The 15,236-nt window shown below is 36.5% G+C and overlaps 1 protein-coding gene across 7 annotated transcripts in view; it reads left to right on the top strand.

The window, feature by feature from the left end:
• COG5 (component of oligomeric golgi complex 5) overlaps nt 1–15,236 on the top strand; it is a 344,840-nt gene that overhangs the window by 52,689 nt on the left and 276,915 nt on the right. The window contains exon 1 of one of the 7 annotated variants that reach the window (XM_070617155.1): nt 12,991–13,388. The exons of the other annotated variants lie outside the window; for them this stretch is intronic. Coding sequence (XP_070473256.1) covers nt 13,214–13,388 — 175 coding nt within the window. The 5' untranslated portion in view covers nt 12,991–13,213. Of the gene's footprint in view, nt 1–12,990; nt 13,389–15,236 lie in introns of those variants that run through there. 7 annotated transcript variants of the gene reach the window in all.

The raw sequence follows: 15,236 nt of genomic DNA, 5'->3' as shown, positions 1-15,236 counted from the left end.
ATACAGTATAGCAACTATTTCACACAGCGTTTACATTGTATTAGGTGTTATAAGTAATCTAGAGATGATTTAAAGACCATGTGCGTTAGTTATATGCAGATGTGATGCCATTTTATATAAGGGACTTGAGCATCCATGGATTTTGGTATCTGCAGGGAACCCTGGAACCAATCCTGCACAGGATACTGAGGGACGACTGTACACTCATTTGGTGAATAGTATTCCACTGGAGGCATATGCTACAGCATGTTTATGTTTGATGCTTGTTAGGGTTGTTTTCATCTTTTAACTGTTGTGAATAAAGTTGCTATGTACATTTATTTTCAGTGCTCTTAGGGAAATACCTAGGAGTGAAATTTCTGAGTCATCTGGTAAGTGTTATGATTACTTTTTAAGATTTGTTACTCTATTTCGCGAAGTGGTTGTACCATTTTACATTCCCACCAGCAATGCGTGAGAGTCTCATTTACTTTATATTCTTCAGTGCTTGGCATTGTGAGTCATTTTGATTTAGTCTAATAGATGTATAGTGGTATCGCTTTGTGATTTTAATTTGCATAAACAGGATTACTAATGGTGTTGAGCCTGTTTTTAATGTGTCTATTTCCCATTTCATTTATCTTATTTTGTGAAATGTCTGTCCAGATCTTTTGCCCTTGTTTGAAATTGGATATCTTTCTGTCTTATAGAGTTGTAAGCGGTCTTTGTATGTTCTGGATGCAAGTCTTTTGTCAGATATATATATTTTGTGAATGTATTCTTCTAGTATATGATTTGCCTTTTAATATCCCTAATGGTGTTATTTGAGCAAAATTTTTAATTTTGATAAAGCCAAATGTATCCCTTTTTTGGGTGGGGGTTTGTTTTATAGTTTGTGCTTTTGGAGCCCTATCCAAGACAATCTTTTCCTATCTTATGGCTGCAGAGAGTTTCTCTCATATTTTCTTCTGGCAGTTTTATGAAGTTTTAATTTTTATGTTAAGGTCTATGATCCATGTCAAGATAATTTAATAATGTGAGGGAAAGATTAAAGCTTATTTTTTTCCATAAAAATATCCAGCTGACCCAGTACCATTTGTTGAAAAGACCTTCTTGTCTCCGCTGAATTATCTTGTGACTTCTGTAGAAAATCAATTGACCGTATATGTATAGGTGTATTTTTGGACTGTATTGTATTCCATTTATGTCACATATCTTTGTATTTAGATTCCTGTAACTATTTTTGAATTTGCATTTAAAGTTTATTTCTCTGTAGACAGAATATTGTTGTCTTGCTTTTTTGCTCATATAATTTCAGTCTCCTTTTGTTTAGAGTGTTTAGTTCATTTATATTTACTAATTATTGATATGGTTGAATTAAGTTTGCCATTTCGCTATTGTATTCTATTTTTATCATCTTGTTTTTGTTGTTCCTGTCTTTTTTTTCCTGCCTTTCTTTTGGTCCATTTTTAAAACCATTTTTAAGTGTACAATTCAGTGTCGTTAAGTACATTCACAATGTTGTGTCGCCTTCAACACTCTTTCCAGAACTTTTTCATCATATCCCAAACAGAACCTCTGTACACATCAAGCAGTAACTCCCCACTTTGCCTTTCCCCACTGCCTGGTAACCTCTGTTCTATTTTCTGGCTCTATAAGTTTGCCTCTTCTAGATACTTCATATAAGATACTTATACTTCATAGAAGATACTTCATATAATACTATTTTGTTCCACAGTATTTGTCCTTTTGTGTTTGGCTTATTTCACTTACCATAATGTTTTCAAGGTCTGTGTTGTAGCATGGATCCGAATTTCATTCCACTTTTATGGCTGAATTTCCGGATCATATGCCAATTCTGTGTTTAACATTTTGGGAATCTGCCAACTACATTCCACAGTAGCTACCCATTTTAAATCCCACCAACAATGCACTAGGGTTCCAGTTTCTCCACATCCTCATCAAAACCTGTTATTTTCCTTTTTTTTTCTTTTCATAATAGTCAGCCTACTGAGTGTGAATTAGGTTTCGATTTGCATTTCCCTAAAGACTAATGATGCTGAACATGTTTTCTTATACTTATTGGCCATTTGGATATCTTATTTGGAGAAATGTCTTTCAAGTCCTTTGCCCCATTTTTAAAGTTGGGTTGTTTGTTTTCTGTGGTTGTTGAGTTCTAGATATATTCTGGATGCTAGTCTTTTTTGAGGTATATGATTAACAAATATTTTCTCCCATTCTGTGGATTGTCTTTCCGCTCTCTTAGTAGTTTACTTTGATGCAGAATTTTTTTTTTAGCATAGTTTTGTTTTGTTTTTTTTTTAAAGATTTACCCTGAGCTAACATCTGCTGCCAATCTTCTTTCTTTCCTTTTCTCTTCTTCTCCCCAAAGCCCCCCAGTACATAGTTGTATCTTCTAGTTGTAGGTCCTTCTGCTTCTGCATGTGGGACGCTGCCTCAACATGGCTAGATGAGCCATGCCATGTCCGTGCCCAGGATCTGAACCGGTAAAAGCCGGGGCTTCGGAAGCAGAGTGCATGAACTTAACCACTTGGCCCTGGGGCTGGCCTCTTGATGCAGAGTTTTTATTTTTATGAAGTTCAACTTATCTATTTTTTCTTTTGTTCCCTGTGCTTTTGGTGTAATATTTAAGAAACCATTGCCCAATGTAGGACATGAAGATTTCCACCTGTGTTTGTAAGAGTTTTGTGGTTTTAGTTCTTCAGTTTAGTTCTTTGATCCATTTTGAGTTAATTTTTATATGTGGTGTAAGGTAGGATCTAGCTTATGCTTTGGCATGTGGATATCTTCTTTAGGGTTTTCTACATATAAGATCTTGTCATCTGTGAACAAAGACATTTTCACTTCTTTCTTTCCGATTTGAATGCCTTTATTTCTTTTTCTTGCTTAGTTTCCCAGGCTAGAACTTCCAGTGCTATGTTAGTAGAAGTGGTGAAATGCTAAGCCAGGGATTTGGGTCTTGCTCCTACTGCAGCTCTGCTGCTTTTAGGATTTCTTCCCCTAAATTTACAGCTACTCTATCTGCCCTGATTCCTGTTCTCTCGCATCTCCAGCCTGGAATCCTCCATTTTTCTGCAGTAAGAGCTGTGGGCGTTGGAATGGGGGTATTGGGGGGAGTGATGGTGGTGAGTCCCCTCAGGCAAAAGAAGCCCAAACTTGCAATTCTTGCCGATGGCTGTTTCTATATTTCAAAGGTAACCCTTCCTTTGGTATGTTCCTGTCTTTAGTCACTTTCCAATGCCTTCAAATAGTGTTTTTAAAAATGACTTATCTAGATTTGGAAATGATCTGCAGGAAACCACGCCTGAGCAATTTACTCTGCCATTAGTGGAAGGTAGACTAATTTAATTTGTATTTGCCTGTTGCTCACATGTACTCCAAGTCCGTAAAATTGAATGAGTGTTGTAAATGTAAGTCACTTTGATAAAAGTCTTTGTAGGCTGAGAGTTCATGCATCACTTTTAGTTTTTAAATACACTTAGAGGTAATGTCAAATGCAGCCTTAAATTTTATGTATATAGAATCTCTGTATTCCTGAACAATGAATGGATACAAGAATGTTTCATAGAGTCTAAGTAACATACAAACTTAGAAGAATAAAATTGCCAAGTCATTTTATCGTTACTTTGCCTTTTGGAGTCTCCTTTTATTAAATGTTATTACTTTGTTTTGAAAAGATGACATGTTTTTTGGAAATTTTTACTTAAAGTCTGAGGTCAGTATCACAGGGTCTTTTTTCTAGCCATTGAACAATCTGTTTTTCTAAGGCAAATCTTTACTTAGAAGAGCAACAGAAGAACTCTATCCATAAAAGTTATTCTTTTTCTTTGTCGCAGCTAGTTTAAAGCAGCAACATCCTTTCTTTAGTCTTCAGATATATTTATTATGGGGAGTCTAAGATTCTGGATGTTGTGTCTTACACTCATGGGTCTTATTACCATTTTAACAACTTTGGTTTTGTTTCTGTGATATAAAAAGTGTTGTGCTTTCCAGAAGATCTCCTCTAAGTCTCTGTGTCTTCCAGTGTGTCTTTAACTTTGTGGGAAGATTTATTTCAGATAAAGATTTGTGGGATGTCAAAGAAGTGAAGAGAGAGACAAGAGCCTAATGGTATAAACCAGTACTGTTTTACAGTGAGAAATTTAGTTTACTCAGCCTTGAGTAAATTTTGTGCAGATATTTAAATGTTCTTCCATTTAGAAAGAAGTAAGGATTTAGTGATAACGTCTATTTAAATTGATAGATTCTCTGATAGTGGTAGTATTTAATGAAGATTGCACAGCATTTTGAACTCTATGTTTGATCCTAACAACGTTTCTAGTTTAGCCAAAGAATAGTGACGTGCTGTTTTGTTCCTGACTTCAAGTCAGTATAGCTCAACAGTATGGTGTCATAGGCACAATAATGCCCCCTTTACCCCAAGATGTTCTCATCCTAGTCCCTGGAACCTATGAATATGTTACTTTCCATGGCAAAAGGGACTTGACAAATGTGGTTAAGATTATGAATCTTGAGATGGGAGAGTATTCTGGATTATCCAGATGAGTCCATTCTAAATACATGAGTTCTTAAAAGTGGAAGAGGAAGGCAGAAGAGTGAGTCACAGAGATGCAACGATGCTGAAGAAGGAGCAGGAGAGATTTGAAGCGTGAAAGCACTTAACCTGCCATTGATGGCTTTGCAGGTGAAGGAAAGGGCCATGAACCAAGCATGCAGATGGCCTCTAGAAGCTGGCAACTCTTCTTAGCTGACAGCCGGCAAGGAAACGGGAGCTTCAATCCTATAACCTCAAGGAACTAAATTCTGCCAGCGAGTTGAATGAGCAAGGAAATGGAGTCTCCCCCAGAACTAGAAGGAAATGCAGCCATACCAAAACCTTGATTTTAGCTCATTGGGACTCATTTTGGATTTCTAATCTCCAGAATTCTAAGATAATAAATTTGTAGTTTTCAAGCCTCTTAAGTTTGTGCTAAGTTTTTTAAAATTGTGGTCATAATACCTTATAACATAGTGAAATTTCAGTTGTACATTATTATTTGTCATACACCATATAAGTATGCCCCTTCACTACTTGTGCCCACCCTCCACCTGCCTTCCCCTGGTAACCATTAATTTGTTCTCTTTGTCTGTAAGTTTGTTTATAGTCAACATATGAATGAAATCATATGGTGTTTGTCTTTCTCTGTATGGCTTATTTCGTTTAATGTGATGCTCTCAAGGTCCATCCATGTGGTTGTGAATGGGACAATTTCGTCTTTTTTTATGGCTGAGTAGTATTCCATTGTGTATATATATATATATATATATATATATATAACACACTACATCTTCTTTATCTAATCATCAGTCAATTCGCACTTGCATTGCTTCCACGTCTTAGCTATTGTGAATAATGCTGCAATGAACATAGGGGTGCATAAGTCTCTTTGAATTGTTGATTTCAAGTTCTTTGGGTAAATATCCAGTAGTGAGATAGCTGGGTCATATGGTGTTTCTATTTTTAACTTTTTTGAGAAATCTCCACTGTTTTCCACAGTGGCTGCACCAGTTTGCATTTCCACCAGCAGTGGATGAGGGTTCCCTTTTCTCCACACCCTCTCCAAAACTTGTTGTTTTTTGTCTTGGTGATTATAGCCAGTCTAATGGGCATAAGATGATTTCTAAGTGCAGTTTTGATTGGCATTTCCCTGATGATTAGTGATGTTGAGCATCTTTTCATGTGCCTATTGGCCATCTGTATATCTTCTTTGGAAAAATGTCTCTTCCTATCTTCTCCCCACTTTTTGATTGGGATGTTTGTTTTTTTTGTAGTTCATTTTTGTGAGTTCTTTATATATTGTGGAGATTAATATATGATTTTTGAATATATGATTTGCAAATATTTTCTCCAGTTGGTGGGTTGTTTTTTCATTTTGATCTTGGTTTCCTTTGCTTTGCAGAAGCTCTTTAGTCTCATGAAGTCCCACTTGTTTATTTTTCCTTTTGTTTCCCTTGTCTGAGTAGATATGGTATTCGAAAAGATCCTTTTAAGTCTGATGTCAGAGTGTACTGCCTATATTCTCTTCCAGAAGTTTTATAGTTTCAGTTCTTACCTTCAAGTCTTTGGTCCATTTTGAGTCTATTTTTGTGCATGGGGAAAGATAATGGTCTACTTTCATTCTTTTGCATGTGGCTGTCCAGTTTTCCCAACAACATTCATTGAAGAGGCTTTCCTTTCTACATTGCATGTTCTTGGCTCCTTTGTCGAAGATCAGCTCTCCATAGATATGTGGTTTTATTTCTGGGCTTTGAATTCTGTTCCATTATTGAGTGTGTCTGTTCTTCTACCAGTACCATGCTGTTTTGATTACTATAGCTTTGTAATATATTTTGAAGTCAGGAATTTTGATGCCACCAGCAGTGTTCTTGTTTCTCAGAATTGCTTTGGCAATTCGGGGTCTTTTGTTGCCCCATATAAATTTTAAGGTTCTTTGTTCTATTTCTGTGAAGAATGTCATTGGGATTCTGATTGGGATTGTGTTGAATCTGTAAATTGCTTTAGGTATCATGGACATTTTAACTATGTTTATTCTTCCAATCCATGTGCATGGAATCTCTTTCCATTTCTTTATGTCGTTATCGATTTCTTTCAGTAGTGTCTTATAGTTTTCTTTATATAGGTCTTTCCCCTCCTTAATTAAATTTATCCTTTTTGTTGTGATTGTATTCTTGAGTTCGTGGTCTGTTAGTTCATTATTAGAGTATAGAAACGCTACTGATTTTTATAAGTTGGCATTGTACCCCGCAACTTTGCTGTAGTTGTTGATTATTTCTAATAGTTTTCTGATGGATTCTTTAGGATTTTCCATATATAAAATCATGTCATCTGCAAACAACGAGAATTTCACTTCTTCAGTTCCTATTTGGATTCCTTTTATTTCCTTTTCTTGCCTAATTGCTCTGGCCAAAACCTTTAGTACTATGTTGAATAAGAGTGTTGAGAGTGGGCGCCCCTGTCTTGTTCTTGTTCTCAGAAGGATGGCTTTCAATTTTTCCCCATTGATTCTGGTGTTGGCTGTGGGTTTGTCATATATGGCCTTTATTATGTTGAGGTACTTTCCTTCTATACCCATTTTATTGAGAGTTTTTATCATGAATGGATGTTGGATCTTGTCAGATGCTTTCTCTGCATCTGTGGAGATTATCATGTGGTTTTTGTTCCACATTTTGTCAATGTAGTGTATCACATTGATTGATTTGCAGATCTTGAACCATTCTTGTGTCCCTGGTGTGAATCCTGCTTGATTATGGTGTGTGATCCTTATAATGTATTGCTGTATTCAGTTTGCCAGTATTTTGTTGAGGATTTTCACATCTATATTCATTAGCCATATTGGCCTGTAATTTTCCTTCTTTGTGTTGTCCTTGTCTGGCTTTGGTATCAGGATGATGTTGGCCTTGTAGAATGCATTAGGAATATGTCCATCCTCCTTAATTTTTTTGAATAGTTTGAGAAGAATAGATAATAAATCTTCTTTGAATGTTTATTAGAATTCTCCCGAGAAGCCATCTGGTCCTGGACTTTTATTTTTTGGGAGGTTTTTGATAATTGTTTCAATCTCTTTACTTGTGATTGGTCTATTCAGATTCTCTATTTCTTCTTGATTCCGTTTTGAGAGTTTGTAAGAGCCTAAGAATTTATCCATCTATTTCTTCTAGATTGTCCAGTTTGTTGATATACAGTTTTCATAATATTCTCTTATAATCTTTTGTATTTCTGTGGTATCTGTTGTAATTTCTCCTCTTTCATTTCTAATTTTATTTATTTGAGCCTTCTCTCTTTTTTTCTTAGTGAGTCTAGCTAAGGGTTTGTCAATTTTGTTTATCTTCTCAAAGAACCAGCTCCTTCATTGATCCTTTCTACGGTCTTTTTTGGTTCAATTTCATTTATTTCTGTGCTAATTTTTATTATTTTCCTCCTCCTGCTGAGTTTAGGCTTTATTTATTCTTACTTTTCTAATTCTGTAGGTGTAGTTTAAGATTGTTTACTTGAGCTTTTTCTTGTTTGTTAACATGGGCCTGTATTGCTATAAATTGCCCTCTTAGGACTGCTTTTGCTGCATCCCATATGAGTTGGTATGGTGTGTTTTCATTCTCATTTGTCTCCACGTACTTTTTGATTTCTCCTTTTGTTTCTCTGATGACCCATTGGTTGTTCAGCATGTTGTTTGGTCTCCAAGTTTTTATCCCTTCCCTTGCTTTTTTATTGTAGTTGATTTCTAGTTTCCTAGCATTATGGTCAGAGAAGATAGTAGATATGATTTCAATATTCTTAAATTTATTGAAGTTTGCCTTGTTTCCTGATGTATGGTCTATCCTTAAGAATATTCCATGTGTGCTTGAGAAGAATGTATACTCTGCTGTTTTTGGAATGAGTACTCTATATGTATCTGTTAAGTTCATCTTCTCTAGTTTTTCATTTAATTCCACTATCTCCTTGTTGACTTTTTGTCTGGATGATCTGTCCATTGAAGTAAGTGGAGTGTTGAGGTCCTCTACTATTATTGTGTTGTTGGCAATATCTCCTTTAGGTTTGTTAATAGTTTCTTTATGTACTTTGATGCTCCTCTGTTGGGTACATATATATTTATAAGTGTTATGTCTTTTTGGTGGAGAGTCCCATTTATCGTTATGTACTGCCCCTCTATCCTGCTCTTTACCTGTTTTATCTTGAAGTCTGCTTTGTCTGATGTAAGTATGGCAATGCCTGCTTTCTTTTATTTGCCATTAGCTTGCGGTATTGTCTTCCATCCCTTCACTCTGAGCCTATCTTTGTCTTTAAAGATGAGATGTGTTTCCTGGAGGCAGCATATTATTGGCTCTTGTTTTTTAATCCATCCTGCCACTCTCTGTCTTTTGATTTGAGAATTCAGTCCATTTACATTTAGAGTTATTATTGATATTTGAGGGCTTAGTACTGCCGTCTTATTGCACGTTTTCTGGTTCTTCTGCATATCCTTTGTTTCTTGTCCCATGTATTTCAGACTACCGATTTGATGAGGTACTTTTCTCTGTTGGTTTTCTTCATTTTCTCCTCATCTATCATCTATGTCTCTGTCCTAATTATTTGTTTATTGGTTACTGTTAGGTTTGTATAAGAAGCCTCATAGATGAGATAGTCCATTTTGTGATTGCCTCTTATTTCCTTAGACTATACTGATTCCATCCCTTTCCTCTTCCCCTTCTAAGTTGTTTTTGTCACATCTTGTTCCATCTTGTTTTGTGAGTTTGTGGTTAAGGTGATGAAATAATTTTTATTTTGTTGTTTTCCTTTTCTTTATCCATGATGTAAGAGTTAAGTGTTTACCAATGTGATATGATAGAGAGCTGCCATTTTCTGATTATTGCCTATCTATTCATTTCTTTGCTCAGGGCTTTTTAGCTCTTTTCTTGTTCTTTTTTTTTCCCCCCTTTTAGGTATGAGGGCCTTCTTGAGGATTTCTTGTGGGGGTTCTTGTGGCAATAAACTCCCTTAACTTTTGTTTATCTGGGAAAGGCTTTATGTCTCCATCATATCTGAAGGAGATTTTTGCTGGATAGAGTATTCTTGGCTGAAAGTTTTTGTCTTTCAGGATTTTGCATATATCATTCCACTCTCTCCTAGCCTGTAAGGTTTCTGCTGAGAAATCCGCTGAAAGCCTGATAGGAGTTCCATTGTAAGTTGTTTTCTTCTGCCTTGCTGTCCATAATATTTTTTCTTTGTCATTGACTTTTACCAGCTTTACTACTATATGCCTTGCAGTAGGTCTTTTTACATTAACATAGTTTGGAGTTCTGGTAGCCTCTTTCATGTGGATTTCCATCTCCTTCCCAAGGTTTGGGAAATTTTCCATTATTATTTCTTTGAACAAACTTTCTGCTCCATTCTCTTTCTCTTCCTCCTCTTGAATACCTATAATGCTTATGATGCATTTCCTAATTGAGTCAGATATTTCTCTGAGAGCCTCTTCATTTCTTTTTAGTCTTAGTTCTCTCTTCTCCTCCCTCTGAAGCATTTCTATAGTATTGTCTTCTAAATTGCTAATTCAGTCTTCCATATTGTCAATTTTGTTGTTTAGGGTGTCCAGACTTTTTAAAATTTCATCCATCCATTGTGTTTTTCTTCTCCAAGAATTTCATTTGGTTCTTCATTAAAGTTTCAATCTCTTTTGTGAAGAAGCTCCTGAACTCGTTAATTTATCTTTCTATCTTTTCTTGTAACTGGTTGAGTTTTTTTTATGATAGCTATTTTGAATTCTTTGTCATTTAGGTTATGTATTTCTATGTCTTTAGGGTTGGTTTCTTGGAACTTGTCATTTTCCTTCTGGTCTGGAGATTTAATATACTTTCTCATACTGCTTGATGGTGTGGATTTTTGCCTCCACATGGTATTATCTGGTCACCACTGCCACATGCCTCCACTGTGTGAGGATCGGGTTCTGTGTATTCTGGGCCCAGCATAATCTGGGGCTTCCCAACTCTGGCCACTGACTGCTTTTATCTCTGTGCAGTGCTCTGACTGATGGCAGAGCTAGAGCACTGGGCATGGGGAGGGGTGCTCTACTCCACCTGTGCTTCCCCCAGTCTCTGCTTCTCTCTCTGTGTGCACCTCTGGGCGATTGCAGGACTGGAGTGCTGGGCAGGGAAAGGGGCACTTTCTTACACCTGTGTGCCTCCCCCAACCACTGCCTCTCTCTCTCTCTGTGTGGTGCTCTGGGTGCTCATGGGGCTCCACCAGCCACCACTTCTCTCTCTGTGCCATTCTCCCAGTGATCATGGGGCTGGAGTGTGAGGCTGGAGTGCTGGCTGGAAACGGGACACCTCTCCCCAGCTGTGCACCTCCTCCAGCCGACCCCTCTCTCACTGTCCTGCTTTCTCAGCGAATGTGGGACTAGAGTGTGGGACTAGAGCACTGAGTGGGAGGGGGTGCCTCTCCCCAGCTGTGTGCCTCCCTTACCTGGCCCCCATCTCCCCCAAATTGCACTGCACTCTAGGTGATTGTGGGTCTGAAGTGCCCGGCAGGAACTGGGCACCTCTCCCCAGTTCTGTGCTAATTTTTTATGGTAGCAGATGAGGAACTAATACATATGGCTTCTAACCATATCAGCTACCTAGAAGGAGGAATATTCATTTTGGAAGGAAGAGAATGACTAATCTTTAAAGTTCTGCCCTAAGAAGACATCGGAGTCAAAACAAAGTAAAATATATACACACACAAGCCTCAGTGTTTTAATGTGTCCTGCCTCTCCTCATGGGTGAAGAAAGTGCCAGAGTTATATGGCTTTTTATTGACGGGAAACAGATACCTTGTTTATACACAGATGTGAAATGTTAACTGATGTTTTTAAAGTAAACTGTAATGGGATACTGCTTATAAAATATCCTGCATACTCTTCTGATATGGTGGCTAATGATACGTTTTTTTTTACCTGTTGCTCTTAAGAAACATAATATCCTCAGGCTATGTTAAAGATTTCTACAGGTAAATAATTTGGGAGTTAAAACTACTTTTTATTCTAACAGGATTTACATGTTCAATTCTACGCTGATAGATATGTTTTAAAATCCTGCTATGTCCTTGTCTCTAAGACTGTTTTAGAGTTATGCAGATTAATGAAGTCCTTGGCCTTTGGGACACTTGTAGGATATTGTTCCAGATCTGGTTAGAAACGTGGTGGAGTCTGGTTGTGAGTCGTAGTTACTTAATTTCTAACAGAAATAATATTTAATTAGAATCTCAGTATAGGGAACAGGAAATTTCCCATAGAATTTCTTATTAAGGTTAGTAGTTTAAAATCATGTTTGTTTCAAACTGTGTTCTGAGAACTAGTTATTTGGATGAAGGGAATGTTGAGTTACTTAACTCTGGTCCCTGAATTTTACTTCATTTAGAGAAATCTTCTTTTATCTTATTTATAAGTTTGGGTTTTATAAAATAATTTGTTTGAAAAAGAAAAAGTTATGTTGCTAAAAGAAGTTTGAAAATGGAAATCAATGATTTCTTGGGAGATGTAGTGGCTCACTGATAAGGCAGCTCCAGGATCCATACCTTCACTTGGGAAGAGACTTGAGGAAGAATTACATTTTGGGACAGAGTGGAGAGCAGGAATGGTTAAAATATGTATCAGCAGTCTAAAATAGTGTTAGTGAGATAAAATGCTGTTTTATTGGGATGTGCTGTGTGGCCACCTAGATCTTCCAGACTGATCATTTACTCTTTGGGGATAGAAGACTGCCCAAGATGACCATCTCCTCTTCGGAAGGTAAAGAAGAGAAGTAACCTCTGCTCGGTCTTCTCCATAAATACTGAGCTCTGGTGATTACTGGACGGACGGGTGGAAGATAGAGAGAAAGTATTTTGTTTGTTGTTTTTTCTTATAAGGTTTGGGGATACCTAAGAATAGCCACCTAACTGGTGTAGAGACTTTCCAACTAAAACTAAGTAATAAAATTGCTATTTTAGAGTGACTTAGACTGTGGCAATGACAATAAAAACTGAAAAAGAGTAGTTGGAAAGACTTCTACCTTAGGGTAAATGACTTATAAATAGATCTTGTTGAATGGGAACATGGAGGCTGGTTGTTTGTTTGTTTCTCTGCTTCCTGAGGAAGATTAGCCTTGAGCCAACGTCTTTGCCAGTCTTCCTCCACTTTATATGTGGGTTGCCGCCACAGCGTCTTTTCTTTCATCCACGTAATATTCACTTTACTAACACTTCAGAGACTTCAAAAATCATGAAATTATATCAGAAAATAACATAATTATTCCTGCTCTGTAATTTGTAATTGAGACATATGCTTTGAAACCATCTAGACCTTGATTTAAATCCCATTTTCTTCCCTCTTGCTAATAACTGTGTGAATTTCCACAAGGTAACTTCTCTCTCTGGTCATCTAGTGGTTAAGATGCGGTGCTCTCACCACTGTGGCTGGGGTTTGTTTCCTGGTCAGGGAACCACGCCACCTGTCTGTCAGTTGTCATACTGTGGCAGCTTATGTTACTGTGATGCTGAAAGCTGTGGCACTGGTATTTCAAATACCAGCAGGGTCACCCATGCTGGACAGGTTTCAGTGGAGCTTCCAGACTAGACAGACTAGGAAGAAGGACCTGGCCACCCACTTCTGAAGAAATTGGCCATGAAAACCCTCTGAATAGCAGCAGAGTATTGTCTGATACAGCACTGGAAGGTGAGAGAATGAAGCGAAAAGACTGGGCAGGGCTCCACTGTGCTATATACAGGGTCAACAGGAGCTGGGATCAACTCCAGGACACTAACAACAATCAAACTTCTCTCTCATGTTTCAAAAGACTGCTGGGTAGGTTTAATGAAGTGAAGTTTACAGATTGCCTTCAACCTTGCTTGGCATATGGTAGGTCCCCCAAATATTGCTTTCCTCCAATCCTTTTTTCTTTAGAAATAGAACTAAAGAGTGAATTTGTATGTTATTTTGAAGGTCATGTTGGGTATATACATCATCATTGTGGTTGTGTGTTCTAGTTTTGTATGTGCAAAAATGCCATGAGATGTGCATTTCTCATGCATTATTTCTGGCAACAAAATATTGGAGTATTACTATAAAGAGTTTCAAGTTAAAGATGGACACTGGAGTAGAATATAAAACATTTAGTGAAAATCAAGTCTCAAATCCCTAGTGAGACAAAGAGTTGTGCCTTTTTGAGGAACTAGAGTAATCCATAGTGATTCCGTTTTTGTAACTACATCAAAGAATTGAATTGAAAATATGTTTGTTCTTTTTTTAACAATAAAATATCAGAAAAATGATAAAAGCTGCCCTTGGTTGCTTGTGGCAAGTACTATACTAACCTTTGTATATATTTTATCTCATTGAAGCTTCACACCAGCCCTTGAGGTAGATATTCCCATTTTACAGATGGGGAAACAATCTGGATGACATTAAGTAACATTCTCAGGATCACACAGCTAAAAACAAGAGGACCTCTACTTGTGCTTATTATTGATTGTCTCCACTTGTCCTCTGGTGGAGGTGCCAATGAGAACCAAATTACTATTGGACAAAAGTATTGTGAATTGGGACTTTTGTAAATTTCGAGTAGGGACTATAACAATATTATTTGTCATTGGAACTTGAGTGACCTGTACTACACAACTTAAAAACAATCAATGTAATGGTGCCTCTTCTCCTCTGCTGATGCTGCCTGCATTTTTGTGTTGGGATTGATTTGGGATTTAAATGTGTTCCTTTTGAGTAGTCCAAGAAAATAAAAATACGTCTTAGTCAAGGGTTTGTATTTTGCTTCTGGTTATTTAAATATATTCTAGAAAACATTTAAGGACGTTAGCCAGCCATCATTTAAATAGTCTTTGTAGTTCTATTTTTAACATTTTATTGAAGTATAAAATAATGTGCACAAACTGTAAGTGTACAGGTTAATGAATTTTCACCCCATAGTTTTGATAGCCTTTTGATAGTAAAAATACAAGATAATAGAGGAAAACTTATTCAAGGAACATACTAAAGGCTGGAGAAATCATAATTAATATACTGTGTTATGGAGTTGCCTGGGATTTTTTAAATGAAAAATGGTATGTTTCATATATTTAACATTTTAACTTTGGGGAAATATATGGGTTTGAATGCAGGGGACAGAAATTAGAAAAATTATATATATTACTCTTGTTTAAAATAAACCAAAAAATTAGGTTTTTATGATATGTTTTCATCTTTTTTAATCTCTGTAAAATATGGCAGATGAATGAGTATTTTATAAAGTATGCTCGTAAATAAAAGATAAAACTAAAGAGAAACAACAAGGCCTGGATATTGACAAATTAGTCTCAATCTAGATAGTACATTTGTGAGGAAAATGTCTATTTTAAATGTTATATCCAAGTGACCAATTAATTTGACTTTCAAAGGCTCAGTTTTACTTGTATAAGTTTCCTTTAATAATGTGTTGTTACGCTTATGGTTGGTGACTATTATTAAAGTCCTAAATCTAGCTGAGGAAGGAATTTTGATAAGGCCTACCATATGCCGTATCTTTTTATTTTTATTTTTTCAGAATAATCAGCTCAATTCTGTGTTATTTTAAAAATCAAATAGTACTGTCATAGTACCATCAATGGTTTAATAAAATGATGTTTTTTAATTTGTAAAATTGTACTAATAATATATGTTCATTATGAAAACTAGAAAATTCAGGGATATATTAATTGCTGAAAACTAAAAAATGTT

Source organism: Equus przewalskii, chromosome 4 (genome assembly GCF_037783145.1).
Source record: "Equus przewalskii isolate Varuska chromosome 4, EquPr2, whole genome shotgun sequence".
NCBI lineage: Eukaryota > Metazoa > Chordata > Mammalia > Perissodactyla > Equidae > Equus > Equus przewalskii.
Note: the sequence above shows the minus strand (reverse complement) of the source record. Positions and strands in the feature narration are given on the sequence as shown.